The 26210-nt window shown below is 53.4% G+C and overlaps 2 protein-coding genes across 6 annotated transcripts; both read right to left on the bottom strand.

Moving 5' to 3' along the window:
• Positions 1-3048: 3048 nt before the first annotated feature.
• LOC308187231 (uncharacterized protein) lies at positions 3049-7820 on the bottom strand. Of its 5 annotated transcripts, XR_013944543.1 has the most exons (6): positions 7545-7820; positions 6695-6812; positions 5378-6176; positions 4415-5025; positions 4102-4222; positions 3049-3899 (listed from the first exon to the last, which is right to left on the bottom strand). XR_013944543.1 is itself a non-coding variant. In XM_080609394.1 (3 exons), the coding sequence occupies exons 1-3, from the start codon at positions 7684-7686 to the stop codon at positions 5966-5968; spliced, it is 471 nt and encodes a 156-aa protein (XP_080465520.1). In that variant the 5' UTR covers positions 7687-7820; the 3' UTR covers positions 5249-5965. The 5 variants fall into 5 exon arrangements, 1 of the variants encoding a protein (XP_080465520.1); XR_013944541.1 differs by having other exon boundaries at positions 4102-5025; XR_013944542.1 differs by having other exon boundaries at positions 3049-4222.
• An 11286-nt stretch (positions 7821-19106) lies between these two features.
• On the bottom strand, positions 19107-25144 carry LOC308187228 (coiled-coil domain-containing protein 81-like). The gene is made up of 6 exons (XM_080609392.1): positions 23601-25144; positions 22893-23049; positions 22024-22280; positions 21543-21628; positions 21205-21362; positions 19107-20472 (listed from the first exon to the last, which is right to left on the bottom strand). Exons 1-6 carry the CDS (start codon positions 23706-23708, stop codon positions 20186-20188), a joined length of 1053 nt encoding a protein of 350 aa, XP_080465518.1. The 5' UTR covers positions 23709-25144; the 3' UTR covers positions 19107-20185.
• Between the last annotated feature and the right edge of the window lie 1066 nt (positions 25145-26210).

The following is a 26210-nucleotide window of genomic DNA, read 5'->3' as shown; positions in this document are numbered from 1 at the left end:
ACCCAACCACAGACCCAAGCTCCTGGTGCCACACAGGGTCCTCGGCCAGCTGTGCCAATGGAAGCAGCAACTGGAAATCACAGTCTTGTGGTCAGTGGTCAAGAGCTTTAACATGGGAATATATCCAAGGAGCAGTCTATTTTCTCTACCTTACAACTTAGTGCTTTAGGTTTTTCATGGTGCTGTGATGTCTCATAACGGTTGTCATGAAGTAAGCTTCATGCTCTTCCAATTACATTTTAAAATAGAGAACAGTTACAGTGAGCTTCACTTACAGTCAGGAATGGCACATTGGAAGGACACATGCACTGCCCTGGATAATCCTGGAGAGCTTGACAGAAGCCAGATTGTTCATTGACCTTGTGTTGTGGTTTAACCCGGCTGGCAGCTAAACACCACACAGCCGTTCGCTCACCCTCCCCCCTCCCTCTCTGGGATGGGGGAGAGAAACGGGAAAGTGAAGCCGGTGAGTTGAGATAGAGACAGTTTATTAAGACAGGAATATAATAATAACAATAATAATAATAATAGTGATAATGATAATAGTATTAATAATAATAATGTGTAAGAAAACAAGTGATGCACAATGCAATTGCTCACCACCCGCTGACCGATGCCCAGCCTATCCCCCGAGCAGCCGGCCCCCCACCCCGGCCAGCCACCCCTATATATTGTTTAGCATGACGTCAGATGGTATGGAATACCCCTTTGGCCAGTTTGGGTCAGCTGTCCTGGGTCTGTCCCCTCCCAGCTCCTGCTGCACCCCCAGCCTGCTCGCTGGCAGGACAGAGCGAGAAGCCGAAAAGTCCTTGGCCTGGTGTAAACACTGCTCTGCAACAATTAAAACATCAGCATGTTATCAGCGCTCTTCTCATCCTAATCCAAAACATAGCACCCTACCAGCTACTTTGAGGAAAAATTAACTCTGTCCTAACTGCAACCAGGACACCTTGCTGAATATTCCTTGTCTTTTTCCCAAGGAAAAGTTCTCTTGAGTGGCAGTGACATCTGGGACATTTGCACACAAAAGATTCCCTCAAAGGAAAGGAAACGTATGGCATCCCAGTCCTCCGTATCAGTCAAACTGGTCTTTCCATCTTCCAGGTCACGGGACTCAAGTATGTCACTGCCCTAAACTCAATCACTCAGGCTAGCAGATTTCAAGAAGCAATGGGAAATGCAAGACGTGATTTTTCACATCTTCCTGCAGTTTGGCTTTGCCTAAAGCTTTCCGCACTTTCCCTACACGTGTGACCTAAAATCAGTATTTCATTGGTCACTAACTTGGAGTTGCTGCTGAGCTTTCTGCACTGCTGCTAGAGTTTTTGGTACTGCTGTGCAAAAGCAACATTGCTAATGTTGTATCTTACTCAGCTGCTGTAGTGCACTTATTCACACAGAATCACAGAATCACAGAATATTAGGGATTGGAAGGTACCTTGAAAGATCATCTAGTCCAGTCCCCCTGCCGGAGCAGGAACACCTAAATCATGTCACACAGGAACACGTCCAGGTGGGTTTAGAAAGTCTCCAGAGAAGGAGACTCCACAACGCCCCGGGCAGCCTGTTCAAGTGTTCTGTCACCCTCACCGTAAAAACGTTTTGTCTCATATTTAAGCAGAACCTCCTACACTCCAGCTTGCACCCATTGCCCCTTGTCCTGTCATTGGATGTCACCGAGAAGAGCCTGGCTCTGTCCTCCTGGCATTCGCCCTTTACATATTTATAAACATTAATACGGTCACCCCTCAGTCTCCTCTTCTCCAAGCTAAAGAGACCCATCTCCCTCAGCCTTTCGTCGTAAGGAAGACGCTCCGCTCCCTTAATCATCCTTGTGGCTCTGTGCTGGACTCTCTCAAGCAGTTCACACAGATTACATAGGTTACCTCTTTCTTCAGTTTCATTTAAATATCAGCATTACTGGAAGCAATCTGGTAACTAAATATCTAGCAATCATTTTCAAGAAGTATTCCAGAAGATCGTGAAGACAGGCTAATATCCAATTGCCTGACAAGACTCTTAAAGACATGATCTCCAAGTTGATTGATACTTCTCCTCCTGATCATTCCAGGCCAGTAGAATGCCTTGGTTCCGCAGCAGCTGGGAGAAAGAAGACAGCTTGCCTAGAATCCTTTCTCTTCTTTATGTACTTTTGATTCTAGACTGCTCAGAGTTAGTTCTAAAGGAGACGGATTTTTTGCTCAGTCAGCTGACATCCATCTCTTAGATTTGCTTTGCTAACCTGGGTCAAGGACACCTTTGTCAGGCAACGAAGAGCTTTATAGTTTTCCCAGGTTTATCAATGGGGATTTCATCTCTCCTTTCTCCATTAAGCAAAAAACAATTAATTTCCTCAATAATTTAAACAACAGCAATGTCTTTTCCTCCTCTTCCTCTTCCCCTTCCTCTTCCCCTTCCTCTTCCGCTTCCTCACCAAAGTTGTAAGTGCCCATCCACTCTCCCAGTCCTCAACTTTTAAGGTTTCAATTAATCTTAACTTCCTGACTGAAAAAAACGTCCTCACCATAAGCTTTCCTCCCTGTTTCCGCAGCCATAGTTCCTGCCTTGGATGTCACTGTCCCCACAGCCCATCACGATGCCTGCACAGCTCTGGGTATCCCTGGCAGTGCTGGCCTGGGCACACTGGAGAGCCTCTGCTTTGCAAGCCTCTGGACAATTTTGACCTCCAAGGGGACTGATGCCAGGAACTGCCCCAGGCAAAAGCCCGCTCCTCTTCCTCTTCCTCTTCCTCTTCCTCTTCCTCTTCCTCTTCCTCTTCCTCTTCCTCTTCCTCTTCCTCTTCCTCTTCCTCTTCCTCTTCCTCTTCCTCTTCCTCTTCCTCTTCCTCTTCCTCTTCCTCTTCCTCTTCCTCTTCCCTCTTCCTCCTCCCCTTCCCCTTCCCCTTCCCCTTCCCCTTCCCCTTCCCCTTCCCCTTCCCCTTCCCCTTCCCCTTCCCCTTCCCCTTCCCCTTCCCCTTCCCCTTCCCCTTCCCCTTCCCCTCCCTCTCCCTCTCCCTCTCCCTCTCCCTCTCCCTCTCCCTCTCCCTCTCCCTCTCCCTCTCCCTCTCCGTCTCCCTCTCCCTCTCCCTCTTCCCCTTCCCCTTCCCTTTACGCTTCCTCTTCCTCCTCCTCTTCCCATTTCCCTTCCCTTTCCTGTTCCCATTCTGCTTCCCCTTCCCATCCCCGTTCCCCTTCCCGTTCCCCTTCCCCTTCCCCTTTTCCTTCCCCTTCCTCTTTTCCTTCCCCTTTCCCTTCCAATTTCCCTTCCCCTTCTTGTTCCCCTTCCCCTTCCCATTTCCCTTCCCCTTCCTGTTCCCCTTCCCATTTCTCTCCCCATTCCCGTTCCCGTTCCCGTTCCCATTCCCATTCCTGTTCCCCTTCCTCTTCCTGTTCCTGTTTCCCTTCCCCTTCCCGCTCCCATTCCCATTTCCCTTCCCCTTTCCCTTCCTCTTCCTTTTCCCTGCACAGTCCCTTCCTAATCAGGGATGTGCAGCCAAAGCAGGTCATGCAGCCGAGGACACGCCAGCAGCAAGAAGTGTGCTTGCTACCAGCAGCAGAGCTGCAGGCGAGCAGGTACAGCTTTGGCCTTGGGAGAGAGCTGCCCTGGGAGCCGGACTGACAGTCAAGCCCTCCCTCCCGTGCTGGCCTTTCCCTGCTCCATGAAAGCTCATCCGCTGCAAAGTGCAGAATGGACGGCCACCAAGGAAAGACCCAGAGAACTTTGGAGACAGGGCTTTATTGAATGGAAGGAGGTGTTGGCGTTAATAGCCTGGATGGGCAACCCTGGTCCCATTCGTGCTGCAGGGAGGGCCCTTGCTGGATGTCTCCATCTGGACCCTTCTGTGTGCCGGACGGCCTCTCCGGTCCCTTGCTGACAGGCATTGGCACTACTCTTCGCACCTGCGGAGATCAACACAAACCTCTGTAGTTCTGCATACGCAGAGACATGCAGAGCAACACTGCAAGACTGTTCAGGACAGAAATGAGGGGATCTGACGCTGGCTGGAGACAGCAGGCCCACGGTCCCTGTGATGCAGTCCCACCCCTGTGTCCAATCCCATTCCTGAATACTGTTTTGTGGACAGGAGCCCAGGGCACTTACCCGTCTTGACTCTCTCTGCCTTGGCCCAGCAGGGGGTGCAGGCTGGTGACCCACTTGCCAAAGCTGGTGGTAGCTCTGTTCCTCTTTCGCCGACCGACTCCACCGCAGCACTGCCAGCTCACTGCAAGCACACAGCGGGACGAGGTGGTGTGAGCACTTGGAGAGCGCTCCCAGACGGGGCTCCCGAGCAGGCCGCCTGCTGGGGCTGCAGAAGGCCAGTGCCAGGAAAAACCCCTCTTTCCAGCAGGGCTGGGGGAGTGGAAGGAAGGGCACTGCAAGGGAGGAAATACTGCCCGCGTCCGGGGAAATTTACCACTTGAGCTGCTCCTGCAGATCCCTCTCCGCATCTCTCTCTCCCCTTTGTTTACGGGCCACCTGCTCCACGATGCATGTCACCACCTCCCTTAGGGTCCCATGTGTCCGTGGAGAAAGACTCCTGCAGCAGTAAGGACAAAGTCTCTCTCACTGTTCAGCCGCAACACTCCTGTCTCTTCCCTCAGCCAGCCACCCTTTCCCCGCAAGGCCCCATTCGGCCCCACAGCCCCTTCGATGCAGGAGGAGTTTCAAGCGTGGGCTGCTCTGGGCTGCGGAGAGGCCCCTGGCATTGGGCTCTAAGCCAGCTCAGACCCCTGGCCTTCGGCTTCCCAGGGCTCTGTAAGCGACCCCTTGGCTCAGGGGCTGGCTTCCTCGACCCACAGGTGCCTCGGCACCACTCCACTACCCCAGGCCTTGGCTGCAGCTGCTGCACGCTTACCGCTTAGGGGGCACAGGGCTGTCCTGCTGAGTTCTGGGTGGCTCTTCTCCGTCCTCGTCCCACTCCCCCATCATCCTCTCCATGAGGTCAGGGCTGGACTGCCCCGAGTCGCTCTCAGACAGAGAGCTGGGAGTTCTCTCGGGACTTCTCTCCTCAGAGGGACAGGATTCCTGCAAAGGAATTACTCTCATTACAACAGCCCCGCAGCGCTGGGCTGATGCTTCCCAGCATGCAGCCCCCTCCCACCCTCCCAGACAACCTCCAGACCACTTCTGGCAGGGACCCCAGGGGGACTGGGAAAACAACCAGCACAAGGCCATCGGTGCGCTCCCAGCGTCATGTCCCAGCACTACCGGCGTTTTGCTAGAACTCCCTCTTGGTCTCTCTTGCTCAGCAAAGGCAGCAGCAACCCACCCTGCAGTGCTGCAGCAATAGTGCTACTACGGCTTGGGTGCTAGAAGCACCTTGCAGCCTCAGATCCCCGGTGGGAAAGTGCTCCTTTAGTGCACAAATTCAAAGTACCTCGGTTGTTGGCATCTCCACTTCTCTCTTGACTTTTGCTTTGGTTAGTGCTGCGCTTCGCTGCTTGGGTTGTTTCTTTTTCTCCTCCTGCAGCTCTTTGTTCTTATTTTCCTCCTCAGCCAAGAAATTCTGAATGTGTTTTGGAAGCGTCTCCTTAATCTTCAAGCACTTATTCTGGAGGGTGACCAAAACGCAACCACAGACAGTTAGTAACGCTGTGCGGGGAGGGCTGGGGTGTCTCCCCCCTTCCTGCACTCCCTTCCACCCTCACTCAGTCTTCTGCCCGTCTGTCAGCTCAGGGTTGCTCCCATGCTCCTGCAGGCTCAACCGAAGAGTCGCCTGAAGAGCCCTTCTGGAATGTCTGGGCAAGCTAAGCGACCACGGGGCTAGAAGCAACCTGACAGCTGCCTATCCCACCCAGGCAAGCCATGCAGTGACGTTGCCATCAGAAGCATCCCCGGGTAAGCTCTTGGGTGTGTTTCAGGAAGCTAATGGGGATGAAAAGCATCTTCTCAAATGACACAGCAAAGGGCTTCTCTTCAGTGAAGCACCCAAAGAAACAACTCAGTGGTCACATGAAGGCACAAGTCAAGAATGTTCTGTGAACCGGTGTCCATCGAGTGACGCTATTCTACAGTTCAGTAAGACGCACTCTCTGCAGCAGTCCATGCCACGTACCTCTTTCCTCTGCTCAATAGCTTTGGCAATAAAGTCTACCATCCTGGGAGTCACCTGAGGAATTACTTTCTCTTCCTCTTCCTTTTCCTTCACAGAACTCCTCTGGATGGCCGGAAGCTTCCTGCAAAGACACAATGGGGCAAGGTGACCAGAGTGTGGGAGGAGCTGGTTTCGCATCATCCGCTTCCAAGTGGTGCATCTGCTTCCGCTGCAAAAGGCTGCAGAGCCCCTGAATGCTTGATCTGCTCTCTGTCACGTCTCTCCGAGAGCTGGAAACAGCCCGGGTGGTTGAGCCCAGCCCGGACCAACACTCGATAGTGTCCAAAAGATGCTAGGAGAACACCTGCACTCCTCCACCATCGCTCCTGGGGAAGTCTCTTCAGACTCGAGACACTGTGCTCATTGCAGTCTGAGGGAAAGCAAGAAAGACCTCCCAGTCCTGCAAGGAGCCGTTGCCATTAGTTACCCAGCTAAGAAGTGATGCTGCAAGATGCTTGCCATGCAGCAAGAAATCGCAAGGTAGTGGGAGATGGGATAGCTGCACTTTGAGTTCGTACAGCTTCTGCGTCCAGGAGAAACTGCACTCCTACAGAGACAAGAGCAGGGCAGCAGCCACATTTGTCTCTCCAGGAGTCCCACCTGGCACGACGCTCTGTCTGCTCAGCTTTCTGACTGCTCTCCGGCTTTACAGTCAGGGCGGGTAACCTCTCTGGAGCAAGTGTTGCTCGATGAAGGAGGCGCTTCTTGGGAAGATCCTCTGGAAAGAAGAAAGGAGACAACTTGAGTAAAGCATCTCTGCTCTTGTGGTAATCGTGCGCCAATTCTGTCCCAGTTCCAGCAAGAATGGCATGCAGATCAGCTCAAGCCTGTGGCAACACCATTGGCAGGGGTCATTTTTGTCCCTTTGGAGCCATGTTTCCTGGGACCTCGTAGGCCTTTTCTGACACTCTCCATCTCTTTCTTCCTGGCTATAGTGCACCGTTGTTTCCTGGGCAATACCGTTTTGATGCCCTTATCTCCCCCGTGTGCTGAAATGGGGGACTCCCTGGGAGATGCCCGTGCCCTCAAAGAGTCATTCTGGGGTGGGGAATCGCTTCGCACAAGAGGAGACGGCTCTTGCATCTGTTGATCGGTCCCACGCACACACATTTGCTACAGAGGCACGCTCACAACAGAGGCATTGTTTGTGAGGCATCTGAGAGCATGGAAGGAAGCAGGGTCAGAGCTTTCCAGGGTTTGCAGCACAGGCTGGGGAGTGGAGGCCACAGGAAAGGTGTCCTTCAGCACTCGCAGTGGACGTTTGTGGTGCAGGGCTGTCGCACAATCTTGTTCCACAATGGCTTGCTCGAGCTTTCCCACCATGGGGATAGAGTCACAGGAGGTGTCTCAGGCTCCTCCAGGCACTCTGTGGTAACCTCGGCCCTAATCCCCTCCAGACAAGGAGGAAGGAAACCTACATGCCCCTACAAGTGACCCATGGGTTCCTTACCTTTCTTGACGCTCTCTCCTCCTTTTGTCCAGCCTTGTTCTTTGCTGGGCTTCACTTGTCCGATCAGACTCACTGCCCTTTGATCTTTGCTGGGCTTCACTTGTCCTCTCAGACTCACTGTCCCCGTTGGCTTCTTAAGCATGCTCTCGTGCTTGTACCTGGAAAGAAGAGCACCACGCTGAAGACAGGGCACTGTGCCAATGTTCTCCTGTCCTTGCTGTGAGCATGGCTGACCTCGCAATAATCCTGCCTGCTGCTTCAGGGGAAAAACTTATTCCTCTCTAACTCATAGTACTATCCAACGCATAGCTACCTCTCACTCATAGCTCACAAAGCAATGTGGAGCCCCACCAGACTCAAGCTCCGGTTTGGACATGGAACTGTTCCTCCTCTAGCCCGTGGGCCCAAGCGGAAGGCAGTCTCGCTCACAGGAGAAAAGAAATGGTGGGAGCATGCTGATGGAGAACGAGCCCAAAAAACTCTCCATGTCTATAGCAGCGCAGTCGTCTAAAGCACTTCTGCTGTCCCACGTTTCTCCACGGAGTTCCCTGCAAAGCAGTCCTCCCAACACTGAAGAGTACCGTCACAAGCATAATCCACAGGGCCCGGCAAGGCAGCCCTCCCCCGCAAGCATGAGCTGAGAAGCCGATCTCTTTCTCTGCTGAGAGCAGCAGGAAAAAGCTTACTCACATTGGAAAGACAATGACACGTTCAGAAGCGGTCTGAGAAGCAGCGGTGTCGAGGTGAGAGATGACAGAGTTGTTCATCTCTGGCATCTGCAATAGACAGAGACAAGTGACAGGCGATGGGGACACTGACAAGGGCTGGCTGCTTGGTCCAGCTTAGCCCCACCGAGAGCTGCCTAAGGGCTCCGGCCTCAGCAAGCCTTGCTCTGCCTGCACCTCCGCTCCCTGCCCAAACGCTGGGCTGAGCAGCGATCTCCACTGGCACGCTAGCCTTTTGCCAAAAAGCAAGGCCTCTCTCGGGGGGGTCTCTTGCAGAGCCAGGCCCCTGCCTGCAAGGGAAGAGCTCTACAGAGTCTGCTTTCCTGCAGACCACGAGGAGCCCAACTGGCTGAAGAAGCACGACAGGCCAGGAGAAAGCAGCCACCCAGTCCCTGGAAGGCACTTCAGAAGAACCATGGGTAGTGCTGGGAAAATGAAAATCCTACCCTGAGAAGAGCTTGCAAAGCATTCGTTGTCCCATTCAGCTTTTTCAGAAAGTCTTCATAGAATTTCATTTTAACATCCTTGCCCTCGATGATCAGCATGCCAACGTCTCTCCAAAGGAAGGCAACGTTCTGCCTGTCCTCTATGCAGACACAGAAGAGACGCGTGGTCCTTTCTATGCAAAGCCGCACTAAGCTCTCAGAGACATTGTTTTCTGAGGCGATCTGAGCATACGGCAGTTCCTCAAAATGCAGGTGGCCTGGAAAACAAGGGGCGAGGAGCACGTGCACTTAGAGAGCTGCTAAGCTGGCTAAAATCAAAGGTCAGAACTGGCAGGAAGCAGATCCCTGACTGCAGGATGAGGCGGGGAAAAAGGTGCTAGGACCCATGGCAAGCTGAATGGTGCCAGGCCATGGCAGTCATGTCCACGCACAGTGTGCTCCTAATCATTAGACAGGAACGCTCCGATTCACGGACCCAAGTTCCTGGTGCCTGCTTTTTCTGCTTGCAAAGAGGTGTTGAGAGCCAAGAAGAGCTCTGGCATTTGCCTGTACGAGGCCTAGTACAGCAGAAGGTGGGAGCAAGAGTTGAAACACCATGGGGCAAGAAGACACGTTTCCAATAAAACTGGAGTAAAACCTCTTGTTGAAGCAGGTCAAAGAGAGTGTGCTGTTATGCTGCACTGTCATCTGGTGATTATTTAAAGCAGTTAGAGAGACTGGGTCCGTTTCACACCAGGCTCGCTTTGACGAGCTTTTCTCAGGCTGCGCCAGGAGTTTGGTCCTCGGCTGCATCACCGGTGGACAGCAGAGCACAGCTCTCGCATTCTGCTGCAAGGGCAAACACCTCTTTCAGTCCTCAGTCGTCCTACCTGGAACGTCTATGTAGTCGTATCGGAGGTCATGGTTGTGCACAATAGCCTTAGCCAGATGAAACATGGGTCTCTCAACAGTCACGATGTCATTTTTCTGGCTGGCTACTTGCTCTGTGACAACTGTGAATGTTCCAAGACCAGGAATGCGGACAGCCTGAAACAGAAGAGGGTGGATCAGAAGAAGCTTTGCAGGGACAAAGAGATGACTTGCCAGAGAGTGGGGAGGGAGCTTTGTGCCCTGTCCACACCTGAGATGCAACTGAGCAAGATGGGTTCCTTGGAGAGCTGGGAGAAGACGTAGAGGGCCTGGACTTTTCCCTCTCACCCCCCTTCCCCAAGGAAGAGCCAGGTAGTGCAGGAAAAGCCGACACACGTCCATTGGCTCACTAAGATTCAAGGGGGCTTCCCACACTTGGAACGACCCTTGAAGTAGTACCCCGGCCCAGTTCGGTAATCAGCTCTGGCAATGGGGGACTCAGGAAGCCCCAGGAAAAGTCCAGCCCTTTTTCTGAAATCCGAGCCTGGACCTCACAGTACATCTGAATTGACAGCGGAGCTAGTCCGTGGCCCAGCAGTGCATTACTGAGGCCTTCTGGGGCATTGGTCCTGCTTCCAAAGGAGGGAAGAATAACTGCACTCGATGACAAAGGGCTCTCATTGCTTCATGGAACATCAGGGTGTGAGGGAAGAAGAGGCAAGTCCCACCTGGTGGAGAGCCAGCTGTTGACTCAGGTAGTAGGATGCGCTGGCCCAAATCTTAGCGAGCTCTGGAAAACCAAGGAAAAGACACGTCATGCTCTCCGACGGCAACATTAAAGCCACTTAGCACACAGCTATCCAAGGACCGATGCATTTTGAACTCTTCAGCTGCATTCTCTAGAGCCCAGCAGAGGCTGCAGGACTCCTCAGGCTGCCCCAAAGAGGGCTCCTTGCCTTTCAGGTGCAGGTCTCCAGGTGTGACCCACCCTCAAGGCCAACCTGGCAGTGGACTGTGGCACCAGTGAGGGCACGGTGCTGTGCTCCGTGGGACTCTAGAAGGCTCAGGGCAGGCCCTGGTGTGTCCCCAGCAGGGAGCAGCTTCCCCTTGTCCCCTGTGTATTGACGCGTGTCAGCAAAAACGTGCTCAGAAAAGGAGGAATATATCAGAGAGCGCAGAACTTAGCGGTCTCACATAAGATGTCCCAGAGGCAAAGCTACCTGTTAAAAGGATGTTACGGTTTGGCAGAGGAGAGAAGTGGGGAACATATGTAGCCTGCTTCCTCACGGCATTTTTGGGTGGCTTTCAGGGTGCTCAGAAGAGCTGTATTTGCTGTCATTTCTCTGTCGTGTGCTCTTTGACTGAAGTGAATGGGGTATATTCAACCTCAGTCAGCACATTCTACTTTTGCCACTGCTCTTTTCAAGTAAACAGTTTTGCAGAAGTACTACCGTTTTGGTCTGCTTGAGGCAGCGACGAGTGGCAGGAAATTTGCCATTTCTTTGGGGCAAAGCCTATTTCATCAGAGAGTTTGATATGCTGCGGATGTTGTGGTAATAAAACTCTCATAAGGAATGACTCTCAATAAAAACAGGTGTATCTTTTATGTTTAAGAATCTACCCTATCAACTGACTCTTCTGCAGTTGCATACAATTGTCCTTCGGTAGCGTATCTCCCCCAGTCTTTCACTTCTAGTCATGGAAGTGGACAGAGGAGCTTCAACACGTGTGTATATGCAGATATATGTGCAGCTTCTCCACGTCGCACCTCCCAGCACAGCGACGCTGCACAGCCCACAGACCCCTCCGGCTCTTCCAGCCAGCCAGGAGCTGAGGGTGGGCAGTGCCCACTGCCAGGCAAGGAGCAACCCTCAGGACTGGCAACTTCTGCCTGGGGTGCCGTAGGGAACACAGGGGCTGGGTCAGGAAAAAAGCCCCGAACCCCGGCTGCCAGGTCGGTCCCTCAGCCCTTTGGCATGGTCAAGGAGGCCCTTTCCTGCAGACACCAGGCCTTCCCAGCCACCCCCACTGGCCTCAGGGGATCCACACCAGTTTTCAGAGATGTCATTGAGCCTGACAACCCTCGTGAAATTGGGCCTGAAGGCCTTACCAGAATTTAAGAGCTTCTCAATTGTTGGAGGGAAGCAAGGTGCTGAGAAGAGGTATTTTGCCATCTCAGTTCCACCCCTGCTGTGGCCTCCCTTTCCACCTTCTCCTCCTCACTTCAGAGCAGCTCCTCCAAAGCAGAGCAGTGGCAAGAGCAACTCCCTGGAGAGTGCCTGGAGTCCCCTCGGCCTCTCAGGGACAAGTGGGAGGACGTGTGGCGGCCCCGGGTTAAAAGGTGGCAGTCACCATTGTGAGGTGGGACTGTCGCACTGTGACCTCAGACCGTGTCACAGAGGGGCTGCAGCGCCCCTGCCCAGGCGCTGCCCAGGGGGGACCCTGTAGCAGGTAGGGGCTGCAGAGGGCATTTGGGGGAGCTGCCCCCACCTCACTGTCTCCTGACCATGAGGGCTTTCCCCAGGCCAGAAGTGCTCATGGGCTGTAACTGCTGGTGGGTTTCTTTCCCCAAAACCAAAAACCAGAAAGCAAACTAGGCCAACACACAGACCTGACAAAAGAGACATGGAGACAATGAGAAGAAAGAAGCCTCCCAGGCACACTAATTGACAGCCTATGGAGAAACTACAGGCACCACAGGTGGGGCTCTGCTTTCTGTCCTACAGCCATTAGGGCTGCCTGGGCCAAGGAAGCCCCACCAGATGAACATCTCACCTTTCGAGCAACGTTAAGGGGGATGTTTTGTGGAAGGGGCCACCTGTCTTTTCAGCTGCTCACTGTGACAGTGCCAGGGAGCCCAAGGAGCCCCTCAGATGGGACGTGCAGGATGAGCAGTGCCACTACCAGCACCGCGGCAGCCCCTCTGCAGCCAGAGCCCCTCCGGACCATCGGGGAAGTGCCTTGCTGCTGCCTGCAGGGGTCTGGGTCCCGCTGCAGCTGCAGCCACTGCCACTGCTGGCCTGGAGCACTCAGGCGGACCTGAATCCGCAGCCTTGGGGTGCCTTCCCTCCTGTTGCACAGCCTGCTCTCAAGCCTGCTGCTGAGAGCATTGTCCTGACCCAGGTGTCTGGAGAGGAGCTTTTGGAGGTCTGCTCATCTCCCCTGCGCTCCTCCCAGCCTTTCTGACAAGGAGGTGTGGAACAAAAGGCCCCTCAGGGACAAGTGGGAGTGAAACTATCTACCTGACTGAAAAAGCTGCTCCCGCGGCACAGCATGGTGCCTGCACAGCTCTGGGTACCCCTGGCAGTGCTGGCCTGGGCACCCCGGAGCACCCTGGCTTTGCAAGCCTCCGGATAGTTTTGACCGGTGAGGGGACTGGTGCCCAGAGCTGCCCCAGGCAAAAGCCTGCTTCTCTTCCTCTTCCTCCTGTTCCCTGCAGAGTCCCTTCCAAGCAGGGATTTGCAGCTGCAGCAGGGCATGTGGCGGGGACCAGCCAGCAGCGGGAAGTGTGCTGGCCACCAAGAGCAGAGCTGCAGGCGAGCAGGTACAGCTTTGGCCTCGGGAGAGAGCTGCCCTGGGAGCCGGACTGACAGTCAAGCTCTCCCTCCTGTGCTGGCCTTTCCCTGCTCCACCAAAGTTCATCCGCTGCAAAGTGCAGGGTGGACGGCCACCAAGGAAAGACCCAGTGTGTTTTGGAAACAAAGCTTTATTGAACAGAATGAAGTGCCGCCATTAGCAGCCTGGATGGCCTCGTGGTCTGTGGTTTCTAGTCACGGAAATAAAAGAGCTTTACTATGGGATTATATCCAAGAAGTGGTCTTTTTAATCTAATTTACAACTCAGTGGGTTAGCATTTTCATGGGGCTGTGATGCTAAAAATGTTGCCATGGACTGCAGAGAATCGCATTTTGACATTTTTTCCCTGGATGATCAGCATGGCAATGTCCCTCCAAAGGAAGGCAACGTTCTGCATATCCTCTGTGCAGGCATGGAAGAGACGCGTGGTCCTTTCCATGCAAAGCCGCACTGCGCTCTCAGAGACACGGATTCCCGAGGCAATCTGAGCATCCGGCAGTTGCTCCAAATGGCGGTGGCCTGGAAAACAAGGGAAGAGGAACTCGTGCCCTTAGAGAGCTGCTACGCTGGCTGAAATCAGAGATCAGAATTGGCAGGAAGAAGATCCATAACTGCAGGATGAGGCATGGAAAAAGGTGCTAGTCTATGGCAGCCATGTCCACACACAGTGTGCTCCTAATCATGAAAAGAAAGCACCCAACCACAGACCCAAGCTCCTGGTGCCACACAGGGTCCTCGGCCAGCTGTGCCAATGGAAGCAGCAACTGGAAATCACAGTCTTGTGGTCAGTGGTCAAGAGCTTTAACATGGGAATATATCCAAGGAGCAGTCTATTTTCTCTACCTTACAACTTAGTGCTTTAGGTTTTTCATGGTGCTGTGATGTCTCATAACGGTTGTCATGAAGTAAGCTTCATGCTCTTCCAATTACATTTTAAAATAGAGAACAGTTACAGTGAGCTTCACTTACAGTCAGGAATGGCACATTGGAAGGACACATGCACTGCCCTGGATAATCCTGGAGAGCTTGACAGAAGCCAGATTGTTCATTGACCTTGTGTTGTGGTTTAACCCGGCTGGCAGCTAAACACCACACAGCCGTTCGCTCACCCTCCCCCCTCCCTCTCTGGGATGGGGGAGAGAAACGGGAAAGTGAAGCCGGTGAGTTGAGATAGAGACAGTTTATTAAGACAGGAATATAATAATAACAATAATAATAATAATAGTGATAATGATAATAGTATTAATAATAATAATGTGTAAGAAAACAAGTGATGCACAATGCAATTGCTCACCACCCGCTGACCGATGCCCAGCCTATCCCCCGAGCAGCCGGCCCCCCACCCCGGCCAGCCACCCCTATATATTGTTTAGCATGACGTCAGATGGTATGGAATACCCCTTTGGCCAGTTTGGGTCAGCTGTCCTGGGTCTGTCCCCTCCCAGCTCCTGCTGCACCCCCAGCCTGCTCGCTGGCAGGACAGAGCGAGAAGCCGAAAAGTCCTTGGCCTGGTGTAAACACTGCTCTGCAACAATTAAAACATCAGCATGTTATCAGCGCTCTTCTCATCCTAATCCAAAACATAGCACCCTACCAGCTACTTTGAGGAAAAATTAACTCTGTCCTAACTGCAACCAGGACACCTTGCTGAATATTCCTTGTCTTTTTCCCAAGGAAAAGTTCTCTTGAGTGGCAGTGACATCTGGGACATTTGCACACAAAAGATTCCCTCAAAGGAAAGGAAACGTATGGCATCCCAGTCCTCCGTATCAGTCAAACTGGTCTTTCCATCTTCCAGGTCACGGGACTCAAGTATGTCACTGCCCTAAACTCAATCACTCAGGCTAGCAGATTTCAAGAAGCAATGGGATATGCAAGACGTGATTTTTCACATCTTCCTGCAGTTTGGCTTTGCCTAAAGCTTTCCGCACTTTCCCTACACGTGTGACCTAAAATCAGTATTTCATTGGTCACTAACTTGGAGTGGCTGCTGAGCTTTCTGCACTGCTGCTAGAGTTTTTGGTACTGCTGTGCAAAAGCAACATTGCTAATGTTGTATCTTACTCAGCTGCTGTAGTGCACTTATTCACACAGAATCACAGAATCACAGAATATTAGGGATTGGAAGGTACCTTGAAAGATCATCTAGTCCAGTCCCCCTGCCGGAGCAGGAACACCTAAATCATGTCACACAGGAACACGTCCAGGTGGGTTTAGAAAGTCTCCAGAGAAGGAGACTCCACAACGCCCCGGGCAGCCTGTTCAAGTGTTCTGTCACCCTCACCGTAAAAACGTTTTGTCTCATATTTAAGCAGAACCTCCTACACTCCAGCTTGCACCCATTGCCCCTTGTCCTGTCATTGGATGTCACCGAGAAGAGCCTGGCTCCGTCCTCCTGGCATTCGCCCTTTACATATTTATAAACATTAATACGGTCACCCCTCAGTCTCCTCTTCTCCAAGCTAAAGAGACCCATCTCCCTCAGCCTTTCGTCGTAAGGAAGACGCTCCGCTCCCTTAATCATCCTTGTGGCTCTGTGCTGGACTCTCTCAAGCAGTTCACACAGATTACATAGGTTACCTCTTTCTTCAGTTTCATTTAAATATCAGCATTACTGGAAGCAATCTGGTAACTAAATATCTAGCAATCATTTTCAAGAAGTATTCCAGAAGATCGTGAAGACAGGCTAATATCCAATTGCCTGACAAGACTCTTAAAGACATGATCTCCAAGTTGATTGATACTTCTCCTCCTGATCATTCCAGGCCAGTAGAATGCCTTGGTTCCGCAGCAGCTGGGAGAAAGAAGACAGCTTGCCTAGAATCCTTTCTCTTCTTTATGTACTTTTGATTCTAGACTGCTCAGAGTTAGTTCTAAAGGAGACGGATTTTTTTGCTCAGTCAGCTGACATCCATCTCTTAGATTTGCTTTGCTAACCTGGGTCAAGGAAACCTTTGTCAGGCAACGAAGAGCTTTATAGTTTTCCCAGGTTTATCAATGGGGATTTCATCTCTCCTTTCTCCATTAAGCAAAAAACAATTAATTTCCTCAATAATTTAAACAACAGCAATGTCTTTTCCTCCTCTTCCTCTTCCCCTTCCTCTTCCCCTTCCTCTTCCGCTTCCTCACCAAAGTTGTAAGTGCCCATCCACTCTCCCAGTCCTCAACTTTTAAGGTTTCAATTAATCTTAACTTCCTGACTGAAAAAACGTCCTCACCATAAGCTTTCCTCCCTGTTTCCGCAGCCATAGTTCCTGCCTTGGATGTCACTGTCCCCACAGCCCATCACGATGCCTGCACAGCTCTGGGTATCCCTGGCAGTGCTGGCCTGGGCACACTGGAGAGCCTCTGCTTTGCAAGCCTCTGGACAATTTTGACCTCCAAGGGGACTGATGCCAGGAACTGCCCCAGGCAAAAGCCCGCTCCTCTTCCTCTTCCTCTTCCTCTTCCTCTTCCTCTTCCTCTTCCTCTTCCTCTTCCTCTTCCTCTTCCTCTTCCTCTTCCCCTTCCCCTTCCCCTTCCCCTTCCCCTTCCCCTTCCCCTTCCTCTTCCTCTTCCTCTTCCTCTTCCTCTTCCTCTTCCTCTTCCTCTTCCCTCTTCCTCCTCCCCTTCCCCTTCCCCTTCCCCTTCCCCTTCCCCTTCCCCTTCCCCTTCCCCTTCCCCTTCCCCTTCCCCTTCCCCTTCCCCTTCCCCTTCCTCTCCCTCTCCCTCTCCCTCTCCCTCTCCCTCTCCCTCTCCCTCTCCCTCTCCCTCTCCCTCTCCCTCTCCCTCTTCCCCTTCCCCTTCCCTTTACGCTTCCTCTTCCTCCTCCTCTTCCCATTTCCCTTCCCTTTCCTGTTCCCCTTCCCATTTCTCTCCCCATTCCCGTTCCCGTTCCCATTCCCATTCCTGTTCCCCTTCCTCTTCCTGTTCCTGTTTCCCTTCCCCTTCCCGCTCCCATTCCCATTTCCCTTCCCCTTTCCCTTCCTCTTCCTTTTCCCTGCACAGTCCCTTCCTAATCAGGGATGTGCAGCCAAAGCAGGTCATGCAGCCGAGGACACGCCAGCAGCAAGAAGTGTGCTTGCTACCAGCAGCAGAGCTGCAGGCGAGCAGGTACAGCTTTGGCCTTGGGAGAGAGCTGCCCTGGGAGCCGGACTGACAGTCAAGCCCTCCCTCCCGTGCTGGCCTTTCCCTGCTCCATGAAAGCTCATCCGCTGCAAAGTGCAGAATGGACGGCCACCAAGGAAAGACCCAGAGAACTTTGGAGACAGGGCTTTATTGAATGGAAGGAGGTGTTGGCGTTAATAGCCTGGATGGGCAACCCTGGTCCCATTCGTGCTGCAGGGAGGGCCCTTGCTGGATGTCTCCATCTGGACCCTTCTGTGTGCCGGACGGCCTCTCCGGTCCCTTGCTGACAGGCATTGGCACTACTCTTCGCACCTGCGGAGATCAACACAAACCTCTGTAGTTCTGCATACGCAGAGACATGCAGAGCAACACTGCAAGACTGTTCAGGACAGAAATGAGGGGATCTGACGCTGGCTGGAGACAGCAGGCCCACGGTCCCTGTGATGCAGTCCCACCCCTGTGTCCAATCCCATTCCTGAATACTGTTTTGTGGACAGGAGCCCAGGGCACTTACCCGTCTTGACTCTCTCTGCCTTGGCCCAGCAGGGGGTGCAGGCTGGTGACCCACTTGCCAAAGCTGGTGGTAGCTCTGTTCCTCTTTCGCCGACCGACTCCACCGCAGCACTGCCAGCTCACTGCAAGCACACAGCGGGACGAGGTGGTGTGAGCACTTGGAGAGCGCTCCCAGACGGGGCTCCCGAGCAGGCCGCCTGCTGGGGCTGCAGAAGGCCAGTGCCAGGAAAAACCCCTCTTTCCAGCAGGGCTGGGGGAGTGGAAGGAAGGGCACTGCAAGGGAGGAAATACTGCCCGCGTCCGGGGAAATTTACCACTTGAGCTGCTCCTGCAGATCCCTCTCCGCATCTCTCTCTCCCCTTTGTTTACGGGCCACCTGCTCCACGATGCATGTCACCACCTCCCTTAGGGTCCCATGTGTCCGTGGAGAAAGACTCCTGCAGCAGTAAGGACAAAGTCTCTCTCACTGTTCAGCCGCAACACTCCTGTCTCTTCCCTCAGCCAGCCACCCTTTCCCCGCAAGGCCCCATTCGGCCCCACAGCCCCTTCGATGCAGGAGGAGTTTCAAGCGTGGGCTGCTCTGGGCTGCGGAGAGGCCCCTGGCATTGGGCTCTAAGCCAGCTCAGACCCCTGGCCTTCGGCTTCCCAGGGCTCTGTAAGCGACCCCTTGGCTCAGGGGCTGGCTTCCTCGACCCACAGGTGCCTCGGCACCACTCCACTACCCCAGGCCTTGGCTGCAGCTGCTGCACGCTTACCGCTTAGGGGGCACAGGGCTGTCCTGCTGAGTTCTGGGTGGCTCTTCTCCGTCCTCGTCCCACTCCCCCATCATCCTCTCCATGAGGTCAGGGCTGGACTGCCCCGAGTCGCTCTCAGACAGAGAGCTGGGAGTTCTCTCGGGACTTCTCTCCTCAGAGGGACAGGATTCCTGCAAAGGAATTACTCTCATTACAACAGCCCCGCAGCGCTGGGCTGATGCTTCCCAGCATGCAGCCCCCTCCCACCCTCCCAGACAACCTCCAGACCACTTCTGGCAGGGACCCCAGGGGGACTGGGAAAACAACCAGCACAAGGCCATCGGTGCGCTCCCAGCGTCATGTCCCAGCACTACCGGCGTTTTGCTAGAACTCCCTCTTGGTCTCTCTTGCTCAGCAAAGGCAGCAGCAACCCACCCTGCAGTGCTGCAGCAATAGTGCTACTACGGCTTGGGTGCTAGAAGCACCTTGCAGCCTCAGATCCCCGGTGGGAAAGTGCTCCTTTAGTGCACAAATTCAAAGTACCTCGGTTGTTGGCATCTCCACTTCTCTCTTGACTTTTGCTTTGGTTAGTGCTGCGCTTTGCTGCTTGGGTTGTTTCTTTTTCTCCTCCTGCAGCTCTTTGTTCTTATTTTCCTCCTCAGCCAAGAAATTCTGAATGTGTTTTGGAAGCGTCTCCTTAATCTTCAAGCACTTATTCTGGAGGGTGACCAAAACGCAACCACAGACAGTTAGTAACGCTGTGCGGGGAGGGCTGGGGTGTCTCCCCCCTTCCTGCACTCCCTTCCACCCTCACTCAGTCTTCTGCCCGTCTGTCAGCTCAGGGTTGCTCCCATGCTCCTGCAGGCTCAACCGAAGAGTCGCCTGAAGAGCCCTTCTGGAATGTCTGGGCAAGCTAAGCGACCACGGGGCTAGAAGCAACCTGACAGCTGCCTATCCCACCCAGGCAAGCCATGCAGTGACGTTGCCATCAGAAGCATCCCCGGGTAAGCTCTTGGGTGTGTTTCAGGAAGCTAATGGGGATGAAAAGCATCTTCTCAAATGACACAGCAAAGGGCTTCTCTTCAGTGAAGCACCCAAAGAAACAACTCAGTGGTCACATGAAGGCACAAGTCAAGAATGTTCTGTGAACCGGTGTCCATCGAGTGACGCTATTCTACAGTTCAGTAGGACGCACTCTCTGCAGCAGTCCATGCCACGTACCTCTTTCCTCTGCTCAATAGCTTTGGCAATAAAGTCTACCATCCTGGGAGTCACCTGAGGAATTACTTTCTCTTCCTCTTCCTTTTCCTTCACAGAACTCCTCTGGATGGCCGGAAGCTTCCTGCAAAGACACAATGGGGCAAGGTGACCAGAGTGTGGGAGGAGCTGGTTTCGCATCATCCGCTTCCAAGTGGTGCATCTGCTTCCGCTGCAAAAGGCTGCAGAGCCCCTGAATGCTTGATCTGCTCTCTGTCACGTCTCTCCGAGAGCTGGAAACAGCCCGGGTGGTTGAGCCCAGCCCGGACCAACACTCGATAGTGTCCAAAAGATGCTAGGAGAACACCTGCACTCCTCCACCATCGCTCCTGGGGAAGTCTCTTCAGACTCGAGACACTGTGCTCATTGCAGTCTGAGGGAAAGCAAGAAAGACCTCCCAGTCCTGCAAGGAGCCGTTGCCATTAGTTACCCAGCTAAGAAGTGATGCTGCAAGATGCTTGCCATGCAGCAAGAAATCGCAAGGTAGTGGGAGATGGGATAGCTGCACTTTGAGTTCGTACAGCTTCTGCGTCCAGGAGAAACTGCACTCCTACAGAGACAAGAGCAGGGCAGCAGCCACATTTGTCTCTCCAGGAGTCCCACCTGGCACGACGCTCTGTCTGCTCAGCTTTCTGACTGCTCTCCGGCTTTACAGTCAGGGCGGGTAACCTCTCTGGAGCAAGTGTTGCTCGATGAAGGAGGCGCTTCTTGGGAAGATCCTCTGGAAAGAAGAAAGGAGACAACTTGAGTAAAGCATCTCTGCTGTTGTGGTAATCGTGCGCCAATTCTGTCCCAGTTCCAGCAAGAATGGCATGCAGATCAGCTCAAGCCTGTGGCAACACCATTGGCAGGGGTCATTTTTGTCCCTTTGGAGCCATGTTTCCTGGGACCTCGTAGGCCTTTTCTGACACTCTCCATCTCTTTCTTCCTGGCTATAGTGCACCGTTGTTTCCTGGGCAATACCGTTTTGATGCCCTTATCTCCCCCGTGTGCTGAAATGGGGGACTCCCTGGGAGATGCCCATGCCCTCAAAGAGTCATTCTGGGGTGGGGAATCGCTTCGCACAAGAGGAGACGGCTCTTGCATCTGTTGATCGGTCCCACGCACACACATTTGCTACAGAGGCACGCTCACAACAGAGGCATTGTTTGTGAGGCATCTGAGAGCATGGAAGGAAGCAGGGTCAGAGCTTTCCAGGGTTTGCAGCACAGGCTGGGGAGTGGAGGCCACAGGAAAGGTGTCCTTCAGCACTCACAGTGGACGTTTGTGGTGCAGGGCTGTCGCACAATCTTGTTCCACAATGGCTTGCTCGAGCTTTCCCACCATGGGGATAGAGTCACAGGAGGTGTCTCAGGCTCCTCCAGGCACTCTGTGGTAACCTCGGCCCTAATCCCCTCCAGACAAGGAGGAAGGAAACCTACATGCCCCTACAAGTGACCCATGGGTTCCTTACCTTTCTTGACGCTCTCTCCTCCTTTTGTCCAGCCTTGTTCTTTGCTGGGCTTCACTTGTCCGATCAGACTCACTGCCCTTTGATCTTTGCTGGGCTTCACTTGTCCTCTCAGACTCACTGTCCCCGTTGGCTTCTTAAGCATGCTCTCGTGCTTGTACCTGGAAAGAAGAGCACCACGCTGAAGACAGGGCACTGTGCCAATGTTCTCCTGTCCTTGCTGTGAGCATGGCTGACCTCGCAATAATCCTGCCTGCTGCTTCAGGGGAAAAACTTATTCCTCTCTAACTCATAGTACCATCCAGCACATAGCTACCTCTCACATTGGAAAGCTTACTCACATTGGAAAGACAATGACACGTTCAGAAGCGGTCTGAGAAGCAGCGGTGTCGAGGTGAGAGATGACAGAGTTGTTCATCTCTGGCATCTGCAATAGACAGAGACAAGTGACAGGCGATGGGGACACTGACAAGGGCTGGCTGCTTGGTCCAGCTTAGCCCCACCGAGAGCTGCCTAAGGGCTCCGGCCTCAGCAAGCCTTGCTCTGCCTGCACCTCCGCTCCCTGCCCAAACGCTGGGCTGAGCAGCGATCTCCACTGGCACGCTAGCCTTTTGCCAAAAAGCAAGGCCTCTCTCGGGGGGGTCTCTTGCAGAGCCAGGCCCCTGCCTGCAAGGGAAGAGCTCTACAGAGTCTGCTTTCCTGCAGACCACGAGGAGCCCAACTGGCTGAAGAAGCACGACAGGCCAGGAGAAAGCAGCCACCCAGTCCCTGGAAGGCACTTCAGAAGAACCATGGGTAGTGCTGGGAAAATGAAAATCCTACCCTGAGAAGAGCTTGCAAAGCATTCGTTGTCCCATTCAGCTTTTTCAGAAAGTCTTCATAGAATTTCATTTTAACATCCTTGCCCTCGATGATCAGCATGCCAACGTCTCTCCAAAGGAAGGCAACGTTCTGCCTGTCCTCTGTGCAGACACAGAAGAGACGCGTGGTCCTTTCTATGCAAAGCCGCACTAAGCTCTCAGAGACATTGTTTTCTGAGGCGATCTGAGCATACGGCAGTTCCTCAAAATGCAGGTGGCCTGGAAAACAAGGGACAAGGAGCACGTGCACTTAGAGAGCTGCTAAGCTGGCTAAAATCAAAGGTCAGAACTGGCAGGAAGCAGATCCCTGACTGCAGGATGAGGCGGGGAAAAAGGTGCTAGGACCCATGGCAAGCTGAATGGTGCCAGGCCATGGCAGTCATGTCCACGCACAGTGTGCTCCTAATCATTAGACAGGAACGCTCCGATTCACGGACCCAAGTTCCTGGTGCCTGCTTTTTCTGCTTGCAAAGAGGTGTTGAGAGCCAAGAAGAGCTCTGGCATTTGCCTGTACGAGGCCTAGTACAGCAGAAGGTGGGAGCAAGAGTTGAAACACCATGGGGCAAGAAGACACGTTTCCAATAAAACTGGAGTAAAACCTCTTGTTGAAGCAGGTCAAAGAGAGTGTGCTGTTATGCTGCACTGTCATCTGGTGATTATTTAAAGCAGTTAGAGAGACTGGGTCCGTTTCACACCAGGCTCGCTTTGACGAGCTTTTCTCAGGCTGCGCCAGGAGTTTGGTCCTCGGCTGCATCACCGGTGGACAGCAGAGCACAGCTCTCGCATTCTGCTGCAAGGGCAAACACCTCTTTCAGTCCTCAGTCGTCCTACCTGGAATGTCTATGTAGTCGTATCGGAGGTCATGGTTGTGCACAATAGCCTTAGCCAGATGAAACATGGGTCTCTCAACAGTCACGATGTCATTTTTCTGGCTGGCTACTTGCTCTGTGACAACTGTGAATGTTCCAAGACCAGGAATGCGGACAGCCTGAAACAGAAGAGGGTGGATCAGAAGAAGCTTTGCAGGGACAAAGAGATGACTTGCCAGAGAGTGGGGAGGGAGCTTTGTGCCCTGTCCACACCTGAGATGCAACTGAGCAAGATGGGTTCCTTGGAGAGCTGGGAGAAGACGTAGAGGGCCTGGACTTTTCCCTCTCACCCCCCTTCCCCAAGGAAGAGCCAGGTAGTGCAGGAAAAGCCGACACACGTCCATTGGCTCACTAAGATTCAAGGGGGCTTCCCACACTTGGAACGACCCTTGAAGTAGTACCCCGGCCCAGTTCGGTAATCAGCTCTGGCAATGGGGGACTCAGGAAGCCCCAGGAAAAGTCCAGCCCTTTTTCTGAAATCCGAGCCTGGACCTCACAGTACATCTGAATTGACAGCGGAGCTAGTCCGTGGCCCAGCAGTGCATTACTGAGGCCTTCTGGGGCATTGGTCCTGCTTCCAAAGGAGGGAAGAATAACTGCACTCGATGACAAAGGGCTCTCATTGCTTCATGGAACATCAGGGTGTGAGGGAAGAAGAGGCAAGTCCCACCTGGTGGAGAGCCAGCTGTTGACTCAGGTAGTAGGATGCGCTGGCCCAAATCTTAGCGAGCTCTGGAAAACCAAGGAAAAGACACGTCATGCTCTCCGACGGCAACATTAAAGCCACTTAGCACACAGCTATCCAAGGACCGATGCATTTTGAACTCTTCAGCTGCATTCTCTAGAGCCCAGCAGAGGCTGCAGGACTCCTCAGGCTGCCCCAAAGAGGGCTCCTTGCCTTTCAGGTGCAGGTCTCCAGGTGTGACCCACCCTCAAGGCCAACCTGGCAGTGGACTGTGGCACCAGTGAGGGCACGGTGCTGTGCTCCGTGGGACTCTAGAAGGCTCAGGGCAGGCCCTGGTGTGTCCCCAGCAGGGAGCAGCTTCCCCTTGTCCCCTGTGTATTGACGCGTGTCAGCAAAAACGTGCTCAGAAAAGGAGGAATATATCAGAGAGCGCAGAACTTAGCGGTCTCACATAAGATGTCCCAGAGGCAAAGCTACCAGTTAAAAGGATGTTACGGTTTGGCAGAGGAGAGGAGTGGGGAACATATGTAGCCTGCTTCCTTGTATCATTCTTGGGTGGTGTGGTGGTTTTACTTGGGTGGGCAGCCAAGCTCCACTCTCTCACTCCGCCTCCTCAAAGGGAAAGGGAGGGAAAATATGATGCAAAGGGCTCAAGGATTGAGATATGGACGGGAAGGTTGCGCAACTATTATTGTGATGGGCAAAACAGAGTCAGAGCAGGGAGATATTAAGTTTCATTGCCTGTTACTAACAGTCCACAGAAGTGAGAAACAAAGGAAAGAAAACAAAATCGCCTTCCACCCATCCACCCTCTTCCACCTCCTCCCCACGAGCGGTGCAGGGGAACGGGGGTATGGGGGTTGTGATCATTCTATAGTACTTTGTCTCTGACGCTCCTTCTCAGTCACTCTATTCCCCTGCTCCAATGTGGGGTCAGTCCCACAGGATGCAGTCCTTCCCGAACTGATCCTGTGTGGGCTTCCCACAGGTAGCAGCTCTTCAAGAACTGCTCCAGATATGGCTCCGTACCACGGGGTCCATCCGTCAGGAGGACACTGCTCCAACCTGGGTCCCCCACAAGCAGCACCTCCCCCCAGACTCCCTGATCCTGTGTGGGCCCCTCTCCACCGGCTGCAGCTCAGGCCCGGAATCTGCTCCAGTGGGGGTCCTCCACAGGCCGCAGCCTGCAGGGGGGGCAGCTTCTGGAGTCTTCTCACAGAAGCCACCCCTACAGCCCCCTGCTAACAAAACCTTGCCATGGATACCCACTACATGTGGCTTTGAGGGTGCTCAGAAGAGCTGTATTTGCTGTCATTTCTCTGTCGTGTGCTCTTTGACTGAAGTGAATGGGGTATATTCAACCTCAGTCAGCACATTCTACTTTTGCCACTGCTCTTTTCAAGTAAACAGTTTTGCAGAAGTACTACCGTTTTGGTCTGCTTGAGGCAGCGACGAGTGGCAGGAAATTTGCCATTTCTTTGGGGCAAAGCCTATTTCATCAGAGAGTTTGATATGCTGCGGATGTTGTGGTAATAAAACTCTCATAAGGAATGACTCTCAATAAAAACAGGTGTATCTTTTATGTTTAAGAATCTACCCTATCAACTGACTCTTCTGCAGTTGCATACAATTGTCCTTCGGTAGCGTATCTCCCCCAGTCTTTCACTTCTAGTCATGGAAGTGGACAGAGGAGCTTCAACACGTGTGTATATGCAGATATATGTGCAGCTTCTCCACGTCGCACCTCCCAGCACAGCGACGCTGCACAGCCCACAGACCCCTCCGGCTCTTCCAGCCAGCCAGGAGCTGAGGGTGGGCAGTGCCCACTGCCAGGCAAGGAGCAACCCTCAGGACTGGCAACTTCTGCCTGGGGTGCCGTAGGGAACACAGGGGCTGGGTCAGGAAAAAAGCCCCGAACCCCGGCTGCCAGGTCGGTCCCTCAGCCCTTTGGCATGGTCAAGGAGGCCCTTTCCTGCAGACACCAGGCCTTCCCAGCCACCCCCACTGGCCTCAGGGGATCCACACCAGTTTTCAGAGGTGTCATTGAGCCTGACAACCCTCGTGAAATTGGGCCTGAAGGCCTTACCAGAATTTAAGAGCTTCTCAATTGTTGGAGGGAAGCAAGGCGCTGAGAAGAGGTATTTTGCCATCTCAGTTCCACCCCTGCTGTGGCCTCCCTTTCCACCTTCTCCTCCTCACTTCAGAGCAGCTCCTCCAAAGCAGAGCAGTGGCAAGAGCAACTCCCTGGAGAGTGCCTGGAGTCCCCTCGGCCTCTCAGGGACAAGTGGGAGGACGTGTGGCGGCCCCAGGTTAAAAGGTGGCAGTCACCATTGTGAGGTGGGACTGTCGCACTGTGACCTCAGACCGTGTCACAGAGGGGCTGCAGCGCCCCTGCCCAGGCGCTGCCCAGGGGGGACCCTGTAGCAGGTAGGGGCTGCAGAGGGCATTTGGGGGAGCTGCCCCCACCTCACTGTCTCCTGACCATGAGGGCTTTCCCCAGGCCAGAAGTGCTCATGGGCTGTAACTGCTGGTGGGTTTCTTTCCCCAAAACCAAAAACCAGAAAGCAAACTAGACCAACACACAGACCTGACAAA

Source organism: Anser brachyrhynchus (genome assembly GCF_964034855.1).
Source record: "Anser brachyrhynchus genome assembly, contig: SCAFFOLD_466, whole genome shotgun sequence".
Classification (NCBI taxonomy): domain Eukaryota; kingdom Metazoa; phylum Chordata; class Aves; order Anseriformes; family Anatidae; genus Anser; species Anser brachyrhynchus.
This window is presented reverse-complemented; position numbering and strand designations above follow the sequence as displayed.

Excerpts from the sequence above, each read along its gene's own strand:
- LOC308187231 (XM_080609394.1), bottom strand. The coding sequence starts at position 7,686 with ATGCTTAAGAAGCCAACGGGGACAGTGAGTCTGAGAGGACAAGTGAAG. Across the intron at positions 6,813-7,544 it reads AGGAGAGAGCGTCAAGAAAG|AGGATCTTCCCAAGAAGCGC; the intron begins GTAAGGAACCCA and ends TCTTCTTTCCAG. Across the intron at positions 6,177-6,694 it reads CAGACAGAGCGTCGTGCCAG|GAAGCTTCCGGCCATCCAGA; the intron begins GTGGGACTCCTG and ends GTGTCTTTGCAG.
- LOC308187228 (XM_080609392.1), bottom strand. The coding sequence starts at position 23,708 with ATGTTGCCGTCGGAGAGCATGACGTGTCTTTTCCTTGGTTTTCCAGAG. Across the intron at positions 21,629-22,023 it reads CTTTGCAAGCTCTTCTCAGG|ATGCCAGAGATGAACAACTC; the intron begins GTAGGATTTTCA and ends TGTCTATTGCAG. Across the intron at positions 21,363-21,542 it reads CGTGTCATTGTCTTTCCAAT|GTACAAGCACGAGAGCATGC; the intron begins GTGAGTAAGCTT and ends TCTTCTTTCCAG.